This window comes from Hemicordylus capensis, chromosome 6, assembly GCF_027244095.1.
Source record: "Hemicordylus capensis ecotype Gifberg chromosome 6, rHemCap1.1.pri, whole genome shotgun sequence".
Taxonomy (NCBI): domain Eukaryota; kingdom Metazoa; phylum Chordata; class Lepidosauria; order Squamata; family Cordylidae; genus Hemicordylus; species Hemicordylus capensis.
Window position 1 is genome coordinate 90,297,429 of NC_069662.1, and position 23,258 is coordinate 90,320,686.

Consider the following 23,258-nt stretch of genomic DNA (forward strand, 5'->3'; position numbering starts at 1 on the left):
GCGGAACAAACTGAAGCCAGGTCGTATAATGTTGCTTAATATTGTTTTATTGCTAGTAAAAGTTGATTAGAGATTATCAAATAGTTAATTATTAGCACCCTTTTTGGATCTGAATACATATAATGCAGCTGGTCAGATATTTTAGTATACCTTCTTATTATTATTATTTTAAATTTATCTAATAGTTAATATAGTAACTTGATTGTATTTCCTGAATTGTCCTTAATGGTTTTCTGGTCAATGACTGAAATAAAGATTATTTTATCTATCACTTCCCTTACATGTGTGCATGCCTACCCCCGAGATTAGCCACTTGAATAAAGTTAATTACAACTTTGGAATTGCCCAATTTGATTGCCATTTCATGAATAAATTACTAGTTTATGTTGTGAAGCCATGTATTTGTTAAAAAAAAAAAAAAGTGCACTGTTTCCATTAAAAATGACTACATAAAATTTTCTATCCCCTGCCTCCAATTGTGCTCCAATCCCCTGGGTTACTAGGATAGAAGGGAAATTGATACAAATCCCAATTTTCTATCTACCCTAAAAAGCAACTCTGCTGTGTGTGTGTCTTCTCAGTTATTTTATTTAAAAATTAACAGATTCTGTCAGCTTCCTTATCAGTTCTGGACAATAACAAATTCTCACACTTTTAGGATCACTTTTTATCATTCGGAACACACTATATATACTTTTCAAAAGATTAAATTGTAAGAAAGCAATTGTAAGAAAGCTAGCTTTCAGACACTAATGCAAAAAAGGTCCTTTCCACACAGGTAGCAAGAGGTCCCATCAACAGTCACCATGGCCAACTGGTGTCCCTTCCCTGGGGCATGCTTATGGTCAATTTGTGCATTAGTTTCCTACACAGAGATCACAATACAATATACTATAAAACTAGCTTATGCCTCTTGAAATCAGCAGTTTTTGGTGTGCCTTCCTGTGTTGAACTATGGCCAGTGTATCATTCCAGTCTTACAAATGTCTGCAAAGCAGGGGGAATACACATGCTATATCTTATAGATATTTTGATCATACACACACATAAAACTTTGAAACTATAGCCTAAGAAGCGGCCCTTTGACAAACATAGATACCTGTAATTCATAGGTCTTTGAAGCACTCCTTCATATAGCAGGCATTTATTCTTCAAGTATCAGAAATAATGTCAAGATCTTTTCTTTCCAATGTCTTATCACAATATCCAGTATAAAGTTCAAACTAGAGTTCAACACCAAGAACATTCCTCTTGGTCAGTTTCATTTTTTTCTTTGTTAACTTTAAGGATTTGTGTATCCATACATGGTCAAATTCTCAGAAAGCAGTGTCATTTGGAAGAGATCCAGAAAACAACTATAAACTATTGTCAATCTCCATAAAGAACCAAAATGAATCCTATCTAGTTTTAGGAGTATTCCCCAAGGATTCAGGAAATAAATTAGCTCCAATCCTGGAATTTTTTTTTTTAAAAAACCCTTAAATATATTCCAAACTGTTACTTTCCCATGGTCTGAACTTGAGTAGGTCATACAGATCAAGTTCACAGTATTATGCCAGATTCTGGAAAACTACAGTTTCCTTGTCTTTTCAGTTATTTCCTAAAAAAATAACAGATTCTTTAAGTGACCCCTTTTTTAAAAATGCTATTTCAAAGTATATGGTTTACATAAAGGAGCATGCTGAATTCTTTGCTATGAATTAACTTTGGGGTTTGATTTGCTTTAGAGGAGGGAGTTATGTTTATTCAATCACGTTTGGAAGTATGAAGTGATAAAAGCTTCTGCATATCACTTGCCTCAATGGGGGGAAAGTACTTCAAACACTTTTCAAAAACATATACCCAATAGTTACTAATTCCAACTTAATATCCATTTATTGTCTGGAAATTAATAAAGCAACTAATGCATGGCCAATATTCAGTCCAACATCTGGCCTTTTTAGGGTTTCTAAATACCCTTAGCATTGCATGCAACACACAAAACTGCTGCAGGAACTCTGAATGAGAATACCTGGTTGCTGAAAATGGTTTCTTTTAGGGCTATATTCAGAGGCTAAAGGTAAAGTGTGCCATTGAGTCGGTGTCACTCCTGGTGACCACAGAGCCCTGTGGTTGTCTTTGGTAGAACATAGGAGGGCTGTACCATTGCCATCTCCCATGCAGTATGAGGTGATGCCTTTCAGCATCTTCCTATATTGCTGCTGCCTGATAAGTACCAGCAGGGATCTGAACCGGCAACCTCTGGCTTGCTAATCAAGTCATTTCCCTGCTGCACCATTAGGTGATCCATTCAGAGACTGGGCTAGATTTAAACAGAATGTCTGTATGCATACAGACACACCATGAACAGGAGTGGATGTGGGGGCTTTTGGCTGTGGATGAACTCTTCCCCACTGCCTTTACTCCTATAAAGACATTTATATTTCACCTTTCTATCCTAATAAAAAGGTGTCTAATGTTGCTTACAACAAGAATTCAAGCAACAATAAAATCAACATACAGCCTGTGGATCAAATCCCCAGCTGCTTCTCATTATCCCACCTGAAGCATCAAGGGAGGGGCAGTCCACTTTGGGTTCCCTCCTTCAAGTATCTGGAATGTTAATCCAACCAAACACTCGTTCAGAGGCTTGAGGAACTTTCATAAGGGGAGTTTACAATGATTTAGACACACACTAAGAACTGTTCAGAGAGGCAAGAAAATTGGTTTTGACTAACACAAGAGTCAATCAGTGCTATGAAAATCTGACTTCTGCTAGAGTCCAGGTTCCCCAGAGCCCAGTTCTGTGCTGAGAAGCCAATTCCACCCAAACTCAAGAATTTGTATGTTAAGGCATGCTTGTTGGAACTAAAAATCTACACTTCAGTTTTGCTGCTTTGTTAATTAAGGCAACAAGGCTGAACACATATAGAAGTATAGTCTCTTCCATTTACAACAGGCCTGCTGATAAAGTTATGTCTGTATGCAGCCTTTATTAGTTACAACTTACAATTACAAGAAAAAACAGGTTGCTCACCTGTAACTGATGATCTGGTAGGGATCTGTTTAATTAATAAGGAATGGGTTCCGTGCTTGCGCAGGGACCTCACAGGTAGATTGACTAGCTCCTCGTGACACTCACTCTGCCCTGCATGTGCTCTGTGCTTCTGTTGAAATCGGGAGTTGGGGGCACCATTTCCCCAGTTTTTTGCAGACCACCATTTCCTAATGATCTTCCTGTGAGCATGCCTGGTAAGTTTTTTTAAAAATTATATTACTGCAGCGGGGAGGTTTGGGAGGGTCTTATGAATACAACGGATCACTACCAGATCATCAGTTACAGGTGAGCAACCCGTTTATCTGGATCGTGATCAGTTGCATTAATAAGGAGGGTGATTACCCAGCTTCTAAACAAGGTTGAGGGCACAGTAGACCCAGAAGCCTATGGCAACACCCTCCAAGGTATGCTCCTCCCAAATCCGGCCTGCTCTGCCATTTGCAGATTATTGGCATAATGTTTTACAAACGGCTGTTGAGAAGACCATGTCGCAGCTGCACAAATATCTGCCATCTTAATCCCCAACAGATGTGTTGCTGAGTGTATGCTCTCATTGAATGTGCTCTTATAGTACATGGTCCACACCCTGCTGCTTGTATGTTTGCACAAGCAGCTCCACCAACCAATATGCTAGGCTCTGTCTGGAGACTGATTGACCCTTGCCTTTTCTGTTGTAAGTTACAAAATGTTTCTTTGTTTCCTATTCACTCTTGTTTCTTCCAAATAGTATAACAGAGAATGACGGACATCCAAGGAGTACAGCACCTTTTCTAATGGCATTTGCAGTTTTTGAAAGAAGGTAGGTAGAATAATATCTTGATTTAAATGAAACTCCGTCACTATCTTAGGACAGAAGTTTGGCTCCAGTCTCATAACCACCTTATGTGGATAGAATTGAGTATAAGGGACATCTATATGAAATGCTGTCAACTCACTCGCCCGGCAGTAGTGATGGCAATAAGGAATGCTGTTTTTAAACTGACCAATTTGAGAGAAGCCTTCCTCATTGGCTCAAAAAGGGCCTCAGTTAAGGATGACAAACCAAGGACAAACTCCATTGGTTTCCTTGTTGGAGGATATAGATTGTTCACTCCCTTCAAAAATTTCTTGCAGTCTGGATGGGAGAATATTGTTGACCCATCCCACCCTTTATGCTTTGACGATATTGCAGCTAGATGCACTTAAAAAGACACATTTGCAAAGCCACTAAGCTTCAAAGATGTAATGTACAATAATACAATACCTGCGCCAGAGTGGCCTTCCTAGGAAGATAACCATGATTACGTGCATAGATTGCAAATCTCTGCACCTAGAATTCTTTCTTATTGACAACTTTCGATTATTTAGTAAAAAATTTCTTAGAATCCAATTCTCCATGCAGTCATCCACAGTCTTTACATCTGGGTGCTGCAACTTTCCGCCGTTCTGTACTAGAAGGTCCAGCTAAAGAGGGAACCTGTGGAAACTTTTCCTTCAGAGTTTGAGAAGTGGTGCAAACCATGGATGCTGTGGCCACCACGGTGTCACCAGTATGCAGGTAGAGTTGTCCCTCATGATCTGTGCTAGCACACGATTGATTAATGGCTGTGGCAGAAACAGATATAGGAGGCTTTTGTCCCACTGAAGTTGAAGTGTATCTCCTGCATGTTAGCAGTATCTCTGACACTTTTTGTTGTTTGTTGCAGTCACAAACAAGTCCACAGCAGGTTGTCCCCATAGGCTGAAAACCCACAGCAGACAAACTCTGTTGATCTCCCATATTTATTTATTATTTATTGATTTGATTTGTATACCGCCCTTCCAAAATGGCTCAGGGCGGTTTACAATTAAAACACACCACTAAAACAATAAAGAGCTAAAACAAATTAAAAAACAATATAACAATTAACAATTTTAAACATTTTAAACATTTTAAAACAACAAACAATTACAGTGATTTTTTAAAAACCCCAAACCCCATTCATGGTGTTGGTTGAGTTGTTTCGAGCAACTGAGGTTGTCCGTCAATATATTGTCCACACCTCTTATGTGTATGGCTAGACGGTACACTCCATGGCAGATGTACCATTCCCAAATCTGTATACTTAAGGCACAGATGAACAGGAAACTGTTCTGCCCTGTCTGTTTAGATACGCAATGGCTGTCATGTTGTCCAATTGGAACTGCACCACTCTGTTCCTGAGCAGCGGCTCGAACGCTTTCAGTGCCATAAACACAGCCATCAGTTCCAAGTATGCCCACGGAGATCATGTGGCCTTAAATGCTCAGAGAAGCTCCTCCACTATTCTTCAATTTATGCGCACAAGAAGAGGCCAAGATGTCCTTGTAGCTCTTGAGCTGTTCCAAACCAAGTCATTAACTCAACTACTCTATGGTGCTCAATTGGGCCCTTTCCCCAATATTGTGACTTTGGAATGGGTACAATCCGAGTTCCTCAGGGCAGCACTGCATGTACCAGGATGAGTCTCCAATGCTACATTATGCCTGCAGACAGGCCTGATCAAGACTGAGGCTAGGGTGTGGGTGACCACTCTCTCCTATTGGCTTAAACTATCCCTCAGTCCAATTGGTCTTGCCCCTCTAACCCTTCATGACAATTACCATTCTATATGGGCTCAGGCAATTCAGATGAAATTAGCTACCCTGGGCCTTGCCCCTCTGTCCCTGATCAACATGGGCTACGATCAGGCAAAAGCTATTATCAAACAGCGCATCACAGACATTGAGCGCCAAGCGGATCTCAGAAGTGTCCAAAAATTTTGTATAAGTGAGGAGCTTAGATATATGGCCTCTCCTGCAACATACCTCTCTCAACTGGAGGCCCCAAACCATAGAAGGGCGTTCACTCTGGCCCACTGCCGTGGTCTCCCATCAGCAGTAATAGAGGGTCGCTACAGAAAGATCCCGTACGCAGAGCGATTATGCCCCAGCGGCTCAGAACAAATTGAAACCACTGAGCATGTCCTTCTATACTGCGTGTTCTACAGAGACATTTGTGCCGCCCTTATTTCTCCACTGCTGAACAAGTTTCCGGGTCGTACCAGTCACTTCTATACTTAATTGCTGCTATCTGACTCTAACCCCCCACCCCAAAAGATCATTTCCAAGTTCTGTGCGGCTGCGATTGGCATCCGGCAAAGGATGATGATGGGCTCCCCTAATCTTATTCTTGATAACACTCGCCTCCATACTCTATGTATTATATTAATTGAGCTATGGCAGTACATAATATTTTATTAATGTAGTGTAACTTTAGTATTTTTAGTAATACTCCAATTTATGGTAACCATTTTAGTTTTAACTATTCTTAATTTTAATTCTAGCTTTTTACCACATATGTAATCATTTCCAGCTACTTTCCCCGAAAATAAGACAGTGTCTTATATTAATTTTAGCCCCCCAAAATGCACTAGGGCAATTACCGGTACATCAGAAATTACTGCTAGGTCTTACGTTCGGGGTAGGTCTTACTTTCAGGGAAACAGGGTATATTACGAAATTCCCCTTTTTATCTTTTCTGTGCATTTTATTATGGAAATAATATTCTTAGCGGTTTTAATTTCTTAGTATATTGCAGCTTGTTTCTTTTTATACTTAATTCTAGCCTTTTCACAATATCTGTCTTCGTATTTGCAATCACCTCTATCAACATGCAACTTTTCTCTAGTATTACCTTCATGTAATTTTATGCTGGTCTGTGACCATAATAAAGGTGACTTGACTTGATTTATTCCAAGTATTTTATGTGACGATGAGTCTGTTGTATCATCCACTGCCCTTGCATCTTATGCTTGGCACAATGGGCCATCCCAGCAGGGAAGCATCTGTCGTTACCCACTGTGTGGGGGTTAAAGGCTTGAATGGAAATCCTTCCAACAGATTGGTCTCCACCATCCACCAGCGGGGACAGTACAGTATCATCTGTGGGACCGTCAGCAACTTTTTTCTGGCTGTCGACATTTGGGCGGAAGTTTCTGAAGTACCAGTTCTGCAGAGGCCTCACAAGCAAATGCATGTAATGCACCGTGACATTGTAGGATGCCATCCACCCCATTAACCACTGGAGACTTTCTGCGGACTGTACTGGAGTCTTGGTGAAACAATGTATCATGTCCCTGATCTGCTGATAGCGTGTTGTTGATAAGAATGCCCTTTTAATTGCACATCCAGTATTGCTCCAATATAACCTATGCATTTCTGTGGTTCCAAATTAGACTTCTTCCAGTTGATGTTGATGCTGAGATCCCACAACAGCTACAACACATAGTGGATCTGCGAATGTAGTCTTTCTTTGTCGTCGCTTACCAGCAGCCAGTCATCTAAAAACGGGAAAACCACAACACCTTCCATCCATAAGTATGCCACTACTGCAGCCATGACTTTTGGGAACACATGCAGGGCTGTTCATAATCCAAAGGGAAGGACAGTATATTGGAACACTGCTTTTCCCACTGTAAATACACATCCTTAGAATATAACATTGCTACCCTCACCTCCTTGCACAGGAGAGGCAGTATCGCTTGCAAAGTCATCGTTCTGACCTTGCATGCCCACACAAAGCAGCTGAGACCCTGAAGGTCCATGATTGCCTGAATTCCCCCACCCATCTTTGGGATTTGAAAATAACGGAAGTAACATCCGATCAGTCCCTCCATCCACCGCACAGGGGTGATTGCCTGCTTCTCCATAAGCACCTGCACTTCTTTCAACAATGTAGGAGTTACTCTGGTGTACTTTAGTCCCAAGAATGGAGGCAAAGCTTTATAGCGTAATCAGTATCGTTAATTTAAAGTACCCATTGACAGAGGCGCTCTTACCCCTGGACCTTGGGGCCCCTGTCCATGGCTTCCAAGGTCCAGGGGGCCCTCCAAATGGCTGGGAGGCCTCCTGTAGCCACCCCATGCTTGCTCCTGTCCTGTTGTACCTCTTCCCCCCCATAATTTAAGCCGCCATGTGCATGGCCAAGGGGTGGCCAGAGCAGGCCTCGCCTCCCTGCCCCCCGGCGGGCGGAGTGGTCGCTGGGCCTGTCCGTTCAACCCAGTGGCTCTTGATAACTGCAAGGCTCTCCTGCGTGCCTGTACAGTTGAAACAGATCATCACAAGCCCATGACATCACGGCGGGGCAGGTGCAAGCACAGGGTGGCTACAAGACGCCACCAAAAGCAGGTTTTGGGGGCCTTGCGGTGAGGGCAGTCTGGGCACCCCAATTACCTAGGTGCTCTCCTGCCCATTGATTCGATGTTATGTGGTGCCATGCTTGGGCATGGCATGCCAACTTGATGGAAATGTTGGCAACCACAAAGAAGGTGTTGTGTGCTTTGGCAGTCATCTGTGCAGTAGACAGTTGAACAGATCAAGGAGTCTGCTTATTATTGTCCTTGGGAGGCCTGTTTTGGCCTTAGTTTCTTTGTCCAAATCCTTTATTTCTTTATTTCATAGAAATCCTGTCTATCCTGCTGTCTGTACACGAGTCGCTGGCGACCATAAGGATAGTAGCAGGAAGATGTCGCTGTAGTTTATGTGGATGCCATAAATGTTTTGGCAGTATACTTTGACTTCTTTAAGGATTCCATTGTGGAATCCACGCTCTCACTACATAGTCCTTTCCCATCAAATGCCAGGTTCTCCACACATGTCCTGTTGTAGGGATGTAGTCCTCAGTCATGCATGGCGGCATAAAGTCTCCACAGCCATCATGGCTCACAACTCTTTCTGCTAGGTGCTTGAACGCTCTAAGCTGTTGCTTAGTGACAGCAGTTGTTTTCTCATAACTTTCTGCAAATCAATCTTGAAACTCCTATGGAGTTTGTGAAGTAGAATCGTGCAGTAAAGTGTCCCATATAAAAGGATTATATTGAGGCATGCAGGCTGTATAATTGGCAATTCACAGCCAAACTTGAAGTTGTATATATCTTTCTTCCCAAGACATCTACTTTCCTCCCTCCTTTATCAGAAGGCAGCATCCAGCCTTCAATGAAGAAGCACTGAATTTGGGACAAGATGACCAAATATGAATGCATTTTCTTCCTCTTGTATCCTATATAATCCCTCTAAATGCTAGGATGTTGGTGTTGAGGTCTGTAGCTCCTCTCAAGCTGTATGAACCGCCTTAGTGATCACTGTTAGCATAGGAAGAGTGACCAGATGCGAGGTCTTAGCTGCTGTAATTATATTATAAACAGGATCTTTTAGATCCATCTCTGGCAGCTTCATGTCCATTCTCAAATCCTCTGCTTTCTCTCTTATTAAGGCATGGTAGGCCTTTAATTATTCTGATGGGGAAGTAGATGTCTTTGGCGGCACTTCCGGGGATGGCTTTGTAGGATGGCTTGCCCCATCAGAATCCATGTCAGTGGACTCTGCAGAATACCCATCACCATCAAGAAGTCAAAGTAAACACAACACAAAATATGGTGTATTGCTGATCCAAAAAAGAATGTAGATGCTAAAAGTTCAGAATGTACCTGAAAATGGGTATATTAATTTAATGTACAAGCTACATAGTAAGTTTTCATCAACTTAAAATGTAATCTTCTCTTACCAAGTTACAAGAGCCACAGAGTGAATCACTGCTATCCTCTTTTAAATATAGTCCCAAGGGCATCCAGCTGTTCCTTGTAAATCAAATCATCATCATTACTCCAAAGGTTTTTGCTTTTTTTAAGGGACCATATTATGATTTTCACTAAAAGGGGAAAAGCCTATACAAGTATAAAAGTGTGGACTACATCATAATAAATCAATATATATCTACCCAATAAATACAAAGTTACAATATTGACAATATACATGCTAAAAACAAAATTTTAAAAGGATCAAATACTTAAAAACAAAAAACCAACCACCCCCCATCATCACCACATATACAATACACATCAATAGAATTAACAGCCATGTTACTGAAAAAAAGACAAGGTTTCTAAAATTACAATGGCAAGGAAACCAAGAGCGATATAATTAACACATGTAAAACCTACTGCATAGTTGCCAGCCAATCAATCTCTTTATTGAGAACATGGGGCATAACAGTTTGGAGTTGGTGTATCCAATACACTTCTCTTCTTTGTAATTTTTTAGAGGGCTAGATAACCCCCTTACTGCTACAGGTGAAGAAGTCATAGATCTTAGAGTCTCTCATTATGCGGATTCTGAAATTCCTCTAATTCCATGCAATTTGAACAAACATTGCACCTACCACAGGGGTGTTCTCCCTTAGGTCTAGATCCATCTATAGTGGTCATCTCCAGAGTACTGTTCATCAACATATCCTTCAAATTGTGGGTACATTTGTAAGTGAACATAGGAGTATCCTTACATCCTGGGACATTTCCCAGGAGGTACCAATGTTTCTCTATACTGTTCTTCACCAAGTGAGAATGTGTATCAAAGGTTAAAGATATAACCATTCTGTATTTGTCTTCATTTTTCACTTTAGGTATTAAAAGAGTCCTATCTACATTCTTAGCCTTGTGAAACGCCTGTTGTAATAATTTTTGCGGATATCCTCTATCTCTCAATTGTCCCATCAATGTGTGTGCCCGACTGACAAAAGTCGACATAGTATTACAATTACAGCAAAGTCTGATAATCTGTGAATATGGAAGATTTCTTTTCAAATGGGTTGGGTGATGGCTATCATATTTCAAAAAAGAATTGGCATCCGTAGGTTTCCTATAAACATCTGTAATCAATCTATCCAGAAAGTGAATACTGTCTTTATCAGAAGTTATCTCAAATTTAATAGACTTATGTACAGAGTTAATAAAAACTCCAAATAGCTACAATTCATTGGCCATGCCTTTCCAGATTGTAAAGTTGTCATCCAAGTATCTCTTATAGACTAATATATGTTCCCTGATGGGATTATTTTTATTCATCACATGCATCTGTTTAAAGCGATCTATAAAAAGGTTTGCTAATTCTGGAGCAAACTTGTACCCATCGCGTACCTGAAATTTACCGATAGTACGTTTCCATAAACTGAAAAAAATAAAAATCCTTCAATACTATTTCCACTAGGTCACATTAAAAAATCAGTAGGTGGATTATACAGTGCTTCCCGCTGATTCAATACTTCTTCAATTACCAACATAGCCTCTTCCTGAGGAATATTAGTATACAATGATGTCACATCCATAGTTACTAACCAAATATTCATCCCGTCCAATCTAATTCTCTCTAAAAATTTGAACAAATACATAGTATCCTTCAAACAGGTGTGACTCACTCTATGGTCTTAACTTTGTAAGAGAAGGTTACATTTTGAGTTGATGAAGATTCCCTTTTTAACCTTTCTATTATAAAATCATTTCTAAAAAGAAAAAAGGGGCCTTATACACAGAAAGAACAGTGTACCAACATGTGAGTCAAGGTAACTGGTAAGCTTGTTTTATTCTTTCCACTTGATGAGGAGGATGAGGATAGGGATTGTGTGGGGATCATAGCAACTTTCATATAATTTGGTTGTTTGTCTACACAAGTCTATAAAAGTGATGTTTCATAAAAGGTATGGGTTACTAAGGAAGACATACATCGTAATGCATCTGACCCATTGGAAATGACCCACTGAAAAGAACTCTTTGAAAATGCTTCTTATTGTTTGCTGGAAAGGCATTCAGACTTCATAAGGACTTTGGCTCACTGTGAGCCTACTTTGACTATTCAGGGACATTTTTATATATTCCTTTATGTGGTTTTGTATTATATTGTTGTCTGCACAGGAATGTTTTTATGGTATGATTTTAAAATGTGTGTAGTAATATGTAGAACTTGCAAATTATATTAATATACCCATTTTCAGGAACATTTTGCATTTTTTGGCAGCATATTGCATTAGTTTCTTGTTCTGGTCTTTTTTGGGATCTACTTGCCACCATCACCATCCCCAGCTGGAGGTGGAGCTTCTGGGAGCACTGTCATCTTCTTCTTCTTTGGCACAAGAGTACTCGTATGTGGTGCAGGAGGCTGCTTGGGTTGTTTCAGGTGATCAGGTGTAACAGTTTGCGTCTGATAGGCCATTGACACAGTAGTAGCAGTACTAGTAGCAGGAAGTTACGGTATCTGCTTTTCTGGGACAACCCATAGAAGGCGCTGCAAAGCCCGTTGTGCCTTCCATAGCTGATATTCAGCATAGTCTGGCAATGCAGCAGTAGGAGTATGGCGAAAATCACAAGAGCGTGTAATTTCCCTGCGACCCTGGTGGCTAGGCACTCCCTGCTGCCAGAAAGCTCATATATTGTACAGGCAACTTTCAAACCATAGATGGCAATGTCGTCACCTCAGCTGGCCCTGTTGTACATGTAAATAATTGAAAAGACCTTGGTGCCATAGTGTCGGGAACCTGTAAAGGAGACATCAACCACACAGGCATTGTAGTCCCTGATGTAGCAATACGCTGTAGTGACATTGATGATGTCTTCAGTATTGACACTGTTACCTCAACATCCTGTTCAATATCGACACCACTGCTCAAAAAGCCTTGAAAAGTCGACCCCAAAGGGGTACTGTTTGTTGAATTCAGCACTGCCAGCAAAGTATTTGCTGTATTTGGAACAAAGATGTGCCATCATCCTGATCATGGTATGAAGTAAAGTCAATCAAGTCTCCTCTCCCCACATGCTGTTGTTGTGTTGGTGCTGAAGGGGATTGCACCGGTGTTTGTGCTGAAGACAATTGAAGCACTCTTCTGGGTTGTACTATGGCAATTGCAAGCATAGTAAACCTGCTGGCATCATGGTTGGTACCAAAGGCAAGTTGATGTTGATGTCAACATCGATGTTGACATCGAGCCTGTCAAAAGGGTGCCCTGCTCCACTGACGCCGTAGCCATCATGGTCGATGTCAGCAGTTGAATTTCCGATGTCTATGGCTGTCCTCTCGATGTTGCCAGAGAAGCCGCCAACGTTGAAGGCAGGCTATAGCTCTGTAGCATAGTTGGAGAAGATGTGTTGTCCTATTTTGACTTGCTCTGATGCTTCTTTCTCTGTGGAGAAGCCTTCTCCTCATCTGAGGAGTGTTTCCATTTTTTGTCCTTATGTCAATGAGTCATTATCGGGACCTCTTTTGGTCTTGAATGCTCTGATTTTTCGTAGCAGTTTTAGACTGTATATCAGCAGATCTCTGCATGTTTGATGCCAAGCTCGGCATTGATCCAATACCCGATGTTGAGGGCTAATTTGGCCTCGGAGCCGGTGGGTCCGACTTGTTCTATAGTGATGCATGCAGATGCAACGCCCAATTCTTCAAAGTTTTTTTGGAGAAAGAACAGCATATGCTGCATGCTGTCGGATTGTGCTACAATGTTTTCTTTGTCTCCATCGCCATAAAAGGTGCGCCCCAAAACTATCACCCCGTGGCTCCAAGACACATAAACACCAAATCCACTGAGTCCGTTAAATGTTAGAATTGTTGGAAAACAGACCAAGTTCAATATGGATAAATATGAATTTCTTATCTTTCTCTCTCTTGAATCTAGATGAACCGAGGAGCCAGCAACGAGGTGTTGATGTTTTGGTGGTCAAATAGAAACTGGGAAAATGTCGCTCCAACTGCCGATTTCAATGGAAACACGGAGCATGTAGAGGGTAGGTGGGTGTCACAATGAGCTAGTCAATCTACCCAAGAGGTCCCTGTGCAGGCACAGAACCCATGCCTTATGAATGCAACAGATCACAATCCAGATCCATTAATTGCTCTATGTTTAGACTACTACATACATCAAAATGATAAAAGAATATGTTCTTAACATGTTTTTAAATAGGGAGGATGATTTCCTGTTAACAGTTTATATTGGTTGTCATATGGCCACCTGCTTCTAAAAGTACGATGTGCTGGCATGTCCATGGCTTTAACAGTTTCTTTTTGAAGACCCTGATTTAGTACAACCAAGTGCTGGTCTTGAAAAAGTTAGTCTTTCCACTCAGTTCCTCCATCAGTAAGTAACAGCAAGCAGAAACTTTGGACATTTGTGAGGAAGTTGCACCTTTCAGCTCTCACCCCTGGGGCCTGCATACAAACATGGCTCTGAAGACTTGCATTAAATACACTCTCACTTTTTGTGCTCCTTGGCCAACCTTACTGAAAGGGCCCGAACAGCAGAAAGCATGCAATATTACCTGCCTCCTTCTGCCTCCATATTTCTTTAGAGGGGATTGAAGGATGATAATCTGAGGTTCCTTCAATATCACCTATTGAGAGATATGGGTGAGGAGGGGCTAAAGGGAAAGAAGACCCCCCCCCTCAATTCAGGGGTATGGTTGCCCAAGAATAAATCAACCAGATATCAGCCCCAAAATTACAACAAGGGCCTGGTTTTTAAAAAAATTATTTTTTCTAGAATAAATTGAAAATCTCAAATTCAACCTGTGCTTACTAAAACAGTGCAGTGCATGGTTTCAGTTATATTTATTATTACATATATTTATTCCCAACATTGCTATGAGAGATTTATGCAAGGGTGAAGTAGGAAACTGACATCATAACATCAGATACCAAATGTACAAATAAAACAAAGTGCTGAATTTTCCAGTTATACAATCCTGCCTCATAGGGAAGTATGGAAGAATATTAAATAGCAATACTATCTAGTATCTGCATTTTAAACAAGAGATATTAGGACAATTGCATTCAAGCCACATTAAAAACATTAACAAAATGTTGCTATCACTCTGATCTAAAGCAAAACAAATGACATTCCTTGAAATGTTAACCCCAAATCATTCATAATTACTCTAAGGTTTGCAAGATCTAGATTACTACTACGAATGGTGCTTTTGGATTAGGACAACCATTTAGTTCAAACATTTATTTCTACCGTTTTGAATTTGATACTAAATAAATCAAACTCCTTGTGGAAACTGTGCATTAGATTTTCTGTAACACTATCGTGCAGCTACTTGCACATTGTTAGATTCAGTATTGCTGTAATATCACACAGTCAAGACTCTTACTCTTTCCAAGAGGTTCAATTTTAGGCAACACTGCTAACTGTATCAACACAACCAGAATATGTGGCCATACTGAAAGAGCTGAAGTCCAGATTGTGAAAGATGAAAGTGTGTGGTAATGCCATAATCAAGGCAGACGTTGCACTTTTTAAAGGAACCCTCAAATAAATCAATGGCATTTCAAAATACATGGTATCCTATCAAGAGAACAGCTAAATCCACAGCTACCATGAACAGAACAAAGTGTTCAAGAAGCACTCCAGCTGTGATGGGCAATTATTTAATGGCTAAAGAGGAATAGCAGCAATGTACACATGTATACAGTATGTAGCTTCATACTGTATGTATCTTGCAAGAAACCAACTGAGTATTCATTTCCTGATAGTAATTTTCCATTTGCAGGCTGCCATAAAAAACCATACAAGTCATGTTTTCCCATGCATACCTGTACTGTCTTTTTAATTCTATGGGAAGGTCCTGGATACTCTGGAGAATATAAGTCCGTCAGGAATAATGAGTTGATTAGTGTTGATTTTCCCAATCCAGATTCACCTGTGAAAAAGGAGAAGTGAATGCTAGTACAATTATCCACAACATTATTACCTCCTTTCCAGTTTCAGAATAAGTCACAGAGGATAGATATAGATATATCTCCACCTTATTCATTCATTTAATTTCTATACCGCCCTTTCAAAATGGCTCAAGGCAGTTTACATTAAAACAAAACAATTAAAATCAATTAGCAGTTAAAAATAGAGGTTGTAAAACACCATAGAACAGTAACTGTTAAAACATTCAAAACAGTTTAAAAACCTTGAAAAACCAGGTTACAGCATTAAAACCATTTATAACAATTTAAAAACCCTGGAAGGCCAGGCCAAACAGATAGGTTTTGAGAACTCTCCTGAAGGCCAATAAAGAATTCAGATTACAGATTTCTGCAGGGAGTGCATTCCACAGGCCAGGAGCAGCTACAGAGAAGGCCCACCTCTGAGTCACCACCAGACGCACCAGTGGTAGCTGGAGATGGACCTCCTCAGATGACCTTAATGTGTGGTGAGGATCATGCAGAAGAAGGTGCTCCTTAAGGTCTCCATGAGATCATTTTAAATGAAAGGCACTATATAAGTCTAACATGCCTGCACACACACTTTCCCCTCCCTCATTCATATTTTCTGTATAAAGATAAGATTTATTAAAGCAGACTGATATGGTCTGGTTCACACAGTCTCAACATGTAGGTTTTGTACATGTTGGGGCACAGAAGCAATTCTCTATCCCTGATTCATACTGGAGGTTCTATACATGGTAGAAAGGCACATAGCATTGTAGCTCACTTTATAACTCACTGTGTGTAAAACAGACATACTGGGGTCATTGCAACCAATGCTAGTAATAGAACCGAATATCATATATGTTATGAGTACAGTTTCCAGTCAGGTAATCAATCTAAAGGATATCTGGGAATTATACACGACATCCCAAAATACTAAAGTATTAAATATCTGATTTCCCACACATTGCCTAGAAATTCCATAGAATACCCACAATTTTCTAAGTGCAAGGAAAACATTGTTTAGAGAACATCAAGGACATAAGGTTCTGTCACTGCAATTGTTGCTACAATTAAAACCAGGCATATTTTTGTGAAATGCAATTGCAAGACTGTGTTGAAGTCAAAAGGTGTTTTGTTTTTAATGTTATGTCAATCTATGCTATTTAGGATTATCATGTTGTAATATAATTAATGTTAACAATAACTATGTGATATGTCTGATAAATCATTTTGTGGGTCATAAAGGCACTACAGGTAATGCATTAGTATGTGTTTTAGTTGTAATTACAAATTCATTTTAATAGATATACTTAATCATACATAATACAGTCTCCAATTTTTGTCTTTAGTGTACACTGCCTACTCCAGAGGTTCTCAAACTTGTGTTCCCGAGATGATGCTGATAGTAAGTATCATCTTCCTCAGCAACAATGGCCTTCACACACAAAACACCTTTCAACTTTAACAATATCTTGTGTCAAAGATCCCCCCCCCCCACAAACCTCCATATTAAGACAAAAATCCAAAAGGCCAAAAGTGTGTGTGTGGTGGTGGGAGGGAGAATGCCTGAAGCCTTTTAAAACATGAAACCTCAGCCACTGCTCCCTTCTACATGAGGGAAGTTTAAGTATATTCAGCCCTGTTTTCTACCTAGTCCAGTATGTATGTTCAGGGCTCAGGGGAGCAGCAGGGAGGAAATAAAGCTTCAGTCCCAATTCAAAGCAATGCCTTCAATTTGGGCAGAATCAAACTAGAACTCCCCCAAAGTACCGATGAAGCCCCCAATCAAATTAGCACCATTTTGCACAGCCCTAATAAAATACACTTGTAGCTGATTAAAGCCTTTGTCTCAGAGCAAGCTAATGTGGGGGAAATAAATGCTGAATCATCCCTGCTGAGTTTCTGGCAAAGAATACTCTTAAAACTCTTCTGTATTTCTGGTAGGTTCAAAAACGGCTGCCACTACCACTCCTCTCTAATACAGAGCTTGACCGTCCCTGGGCTTGGGATGGAATTCCTAGGGAAAACTCTCATTATTTTGCTATCGGAAAAGTACAAAAATCTTTCACATGCAAGCCTCCATGTGGTGAGAAAACTGGTAGTTGCTGAATGGCTGAGGACATGCTTGTACCAGAGTAAGATCCCCTTCCAGACACACACACACACCCCGTTCTCCAGAGTTAAAAACCCCATTCAGAGAGATTTGTATAGTTTTATTCCAATGCTAGAGAGCGCTTCCGTTTGAGGCTCTCAGCTTTTAGTTTCAGGTAAAAGTACTCAGTAGATTACAAAAATAGTTCAAAAAGCATCCCGAATGATGTTGGGGTGGCATGCTTTAAAAATTGTGGTTACCCAGTTGTAAGGAACAGCTATGTAGGAAGATAAAAAAGCACTTTTAAAAGCTTACATTGTCTTTTGCAACGCCCCGGCTGGATGGGCGAAGGATAGTGTTTCTTAGTTTAGTTACGTTACAGGTAAACAATCATAGAACAGTTTCAGGGATATACAATGTATAGACAAAAGAAATTGAAAGTCTGATGCAAAGTATGACTAAAAAAAACTTTCCTCTAGACTAAACTCCCAGAAGCCAAAGCCCTGGCTTCCTTGTCTTGAACTCACCAAACTCTGGTTGAGAATTCAAGGTTCATGCCCTCCTAGCTTCCTAGGACCTGCAGACACATTTTCCTGCGGCCAGTTCTCATGGACACATGTCCTCCTCTGCACCCCTCACCACAGAGACCTCTCCACCCTCACCTGAGCTGCACTCCTGCTCCTTCATCCCATTGCTTCCATCCCCCTCACCCCCTTGGTATCACTCTTCCATCCCCCTCACCCCTCTTGGTCATGGGTGCAGTGTCACTAGCACCAATTGGCCAAACCAAAGCCCCCTAACACCAGAGACTTCCCCACCCTCACCCAATCTCTGCTCTTGCTCCTCCCTGCAGAAGCAGCAGCAGCAGCAGCAGCGGCTGACCAGGCCCTTCCTTGCTGTTGCCACAGCCACTTTTTCTCGCAGGTCACTGACAGGCCCAGGCCTCGTCTGCCTGCCTTCCTTTGCCAACATCCTCAGTATCCCTGAGCAGCAGCAGCGGTGGTGGCTGACCAATCCGCTTCCTTGTTGCCATGGCCACTTGTTCCCCTCAGGCCACTGACAGGCCCAGACCCAGGGCCGTCCCTTGCCTGCCTGCCTGCGCCAAAGGCCTCAGTAGTCTCGAGCAGCAGCAGCTGCAGCCCCACCTTGCTGCTGCCATGGCTGCTCTCACAGCACAGGAACTTCACTGCCAGAGAAGCCCGCTGTCCTCAGTCACCCCACCCAATGCAAAACCTTCTTTACGTTTTCTTTAAGATTGGGCTTCCGATGTCACTGCTGATTGGTTAAGCACTGTGTGGGCGGAGTTTGCCACATATAACCCAAGGCGCATATATATATGAGACTGTCTTTTATCAATATTTCGGCAGAAGGTGCATTGCTAGTCAATACAGGAAACCCGCATACGCAGGTTCCTGGAACACGGTTTCTGCTATTTGCAGGTCATTAATGAAGTCTGGGTTTCTTTTTATGTGCAGTTTTAGCTAGTCACAATTTTTGTGGGTGTGATTTTTTATTTCACTTTCAGCATGTGCTTGTATCTGTGGTATTTAAGGAGGAGATTTGTGGGTTGCTGAGTTGATGGTGGAGACTGGAGGAGAAGTCTGGAGGAGTTTGTGCTTTGGAGTCTGTTTTGGAGGCAGTTTTGGCAGAATTTGGATCTGTGGTTGGTAGAGTCTAGAGGAGCACTTTGGAACGTTTTCAAGCTGCACTTAAGTGGCTCAAAGTAAACCGGTGTTGCAAATTTACTCCTAACTGAGCAAAGAGGCACCTTTTAAAAGTGGTGGATCTCTTATACAGTATTAAACAGGGGGAGAGTAACTGTACCTATCCAACCCCAGCACAGCAACCTTACAATGGTTGTTGTCCACCTTGTTTTAGATTGTAAGCCTTTTTGGTACAAGGTACCATATTACTTACTGTATTCATTATAACATGGACATGCACCATACTGTGTAGTACAGGTGGACCTCCCTATTCATGTATCCATGGTCGGGAAAATGACATCTGACCTTGGCATATGTGAGACAATAAACACACGTCAATCTTGCATATCAGGGGGTGGCCGGAAATGACCGCAGGGGTTATTTCCAGCCACCATTTTAGGAATTGGAGCCACAAAATGGCTCCAGTCAAACACAACCCCCCTGCAATTTTCTGCTGTTTGGGGGCACAGCATGACTTTGGGGGGGGGGGCAGCAGAGCAAGTTAAGAAGCCCTCATGTGAAGATTGGCCAATTTTTGGCTGAAAATGGCCAACCAGGAACCTAACCCCCACGATCCCCTAGGGATCAATGATTCAATATTTGCGGCAAGAGGCATAACTAGGGAAAACGGCGCCCGGGGCAAGCACTGAAATGCCCCCCCCCATACTACATTATACTTAGGTTTTTCCTCACAAGCGCCCGCCGCCGCCGCCAAGCCAGGCGACTGACTGGCCGCCAGGTGCCAGCAAAGCAATGGGGGGGGGGTGTGGGCGGCGCGGAAGGGACTGCTCGTGGGGGAGGGGGCGCCAATGTGCTCCCTTGACTGCTGCAGCGCTGCTGCACTGAGCAGGAAACATTTGTATTAACAAAAAATTTTTTTTTAAAATTGTCATGGCGGCGCCCCCCACGTGACCAGAAAAGATGGCGCCCGGGGCACGTGCCCCCCCTGCCCCCCCTATAGTTACGCCTCTGTTTGCGGCTTCCAAATCCATAGTACAGCCACAGAATGGAATCCCTGTGAATACTGAGGTCCACCTGTACTGTACTAGCACTCCATCCCTGTGCATCCACCTCCACTACACCCCTTCTGGTTTCTGGATTGTTCTGTATTGCACAATTTCCTTTTCTTCCAGTCAAGATGGATAAAGGTTGAGGCGGATGAAATGTAAGGTGGGCAATTCTGCTGAGGAACAGAGCAATAGGCAGCACAAAGTTCTGTCTCTGCATGAAAGGACCGAGTTGCTGGACATGTTGGCTTGAGGGGACAGTGCAGCATGTCAGGCTCCATTACAGAATCAATGAGTGGACAGTATGTTACATCAGAAAAAAATGAAGCCAATATTCATGCAAGTTTGACAGCAAGCATTTTGGAAAGTGCAAAAGGTAATGTTCCACACTTGTTATCCCACCATGCAACACCTGGAGAAGACTGTGAACATCTAGATTGAGCACCAAGCTCAGAAGTAAGTGCCACTCCAGGATTCAAAGCAGCCAAGGACCAGATAACACTTCTCATCTGTGGAAATGATGCTGGAGACTGCGTGGTAAAGCCAATGCTCCTGTACCAGGCACTAAACCCTTGTGCCCTCAGAACACAAAACAAGAACCAGCTCCCAGTCTTCTGACATTAAAACAGGAGAGCATGGGCGACTACTGCACTTTTCACTGACTGGGTCAGCAGCTGTGTAGACAATACTGAGTTAGATGGACCAATGTTCTGATATAAGGCAGCTTCTTACCTGAAGCACAGAAGTATCTGGTAGCAAAAAAAATTCTTCATAATTCTCCTGCTGCTGGACAATGACTTATAATGGTGGCTGTTTCTGGTGTCAACTTTATGTTTCTTTTTAGATTGTGAGCCCTTTGGGGACAGGGAACTATCGTATTTGTGTATTATTGTTTTTCTATGTAAACTGCTTTGAGAACTTTGATTGAAGAGTGGTATATAAAATGTATTATTATTACTACTATTACAATTACTATTATTATGATTAATTCAATTTCTATACCACCCTTCCAAAAATGGCTCAGGGCAGTTTACACAGAGAAATTATAAATAAGATGGCTCCCTGTCCCCAAAGGGCTCACATTCTAAAAAGAAACATAAGACACACACACCAGCAACAGTCACTGGAGGTACTGTGCTGGGGTGGATAGGGCCAGTTACTCTCCCCCTGCTCAGTAAAGAGAATCACCACATTAAAAGGTGCCTCTTTGCCATGTTAGCAAGGGTTAGTAGTAAATGGAAAGTAGCAGTAAATGGAAAGCGACTCCTGACAGTCAGCAATTGCTGGAAGAACTATAGCAATGCTGACAGCATTCAGTTCATCAAGGCATGCCACAAGGAGATCCAGCCAAGGACTGGAATGCCTGCTGGAAAAACCTAAGATTTGGATGGCATGCGTATCTGTGGTATGAAAAAAGTAAAATACATAAAGACTTTTTGAACCACTATGTGAGAAGGAGTTTAATGAGGGTGTGGTTAAAAAACAAAAATTGGTTTGAACCTAAAACTCCGTTATGGATATCTCCGATTGAAACCTTATCACGTAAAGAAGTAAATATGCATATGTGTTGGGGTACCTATAGGGATTTGTTGCATTTTCAGGAAAAGGATTGCAAGTTAAAAAGTTTAACTGAAATACAAGATTTGGTCAGAGATTGGTTTCAGTATCATCAGTTAAATGAGATATAAGAAAGATTTTAAAGTTGGATTTGAGGATCTGACTTCAAATTTTGAGAAGGAATTATGTCAAAATGATGAAAAATTAGTTTCTAAAATATATAAACTGTTGCTTCTGGAGGAGACAAGAGAGGAAGCGGTTAAAACGACTATGATAAAGTGGGCTCAAGATGTGGGGCATAATATAGAAATGGCAGCCTGGGAAAAGTTATGGAAAAATGATTTAATGATTTAAATGATTTTAAAATGATTCATACTAAAAATGATTAAAATGATTTAAAATTCACTGCATGTTATGCTATAAAAGAAAACTATTATAAAATGATGTATAGATGGTATCTGACACCAAAAAAATTGGCATTAATGTATAAAAATGTTTCAAACAAATGTTGGAAGTGTGGACATTCTGAAGGCACCTTTTTTCATATGTGGTGGACCTGTGGGAAGGCTAAAGACTATTGGGATATGATATATAATGAATTTTAAAAAATATTTAAAATGACATTTCCTAAGAAGCCAGAATCTTTCCTGCTGGGAATAACACAAGGTGTAATCTCTACTACTAATTTAACATTTTTTATGTATGCTTCTACGTCGGCCAGAATTATATATGCACAGAAATGGAAGAGTAATGAACTGCCTTCAAAAGAAGACTGACTGATAAAAATTTTGGAATATGCGGAGATGGCAAAACTTACAGCACTATTAAGAGACCAAAACTTGGAATGTTTTAAAGAAGATTGGAAACCATTCTTGTTGTATCTAAAGAACTACTTTCCTACTATGGACTTTACAGCAGGGTTTGAAATTTAGCAAAAAACTGCAGGTTGGGTAGATTAGCTATGTTTGTAAGGGTTTGAATTTATGCTTTGAATTATTATTATAGCAAGGGTTTAAACTTTATAGCTGATGATTCACGAAGAGATGTGTGCGGGAAGTCCACCTTTGTGTGTATTTGTAATACATAATGAATGAAACATACATACATTTGTAATGAATGACAATATTACTACTGTTAAAACGAATAAAAATTGAATTTGAAAGAGAAAAAAAAGGAAAAACCTATGGCCGGAGGCAGCTGCTCCTACATCCACCGAAGCTGTTCCCTCAGAGAATGAAGTAGCATGAATTGTAAGCCTTGTGTGCAAGGTTGCAGGTAAAAGCTTTTTAGATGTTGAAGTTTTAGGAAAGGCAATACGCTTACTACAGATTTGTATTTTAAAAAAACTACACACATGAATT

General features: G+C 41.1%; 1 protein-coding gene across 1 annotated transcript in view; it reads right to left on the reverse strand.

Annotated features, from left to right (window-relative positions):
* Positions 1–23,258, reverse strand: part of SEPTIN7 (septin 7) — a 128,288-nt gene that overhangs the window by 41,945 nt on the left and 63,085 nt on the right. The window contains exon 4 of the mRNA XM_053264694.1: positions 15,428–15,534. Coding sequence (XP_053120669.1) covers positions 15,428–15,534 — 107 coding nt within the window. The remainder of the gene's footprint in view (positions 1–15,427; positions 15,535–23,258) is intronic.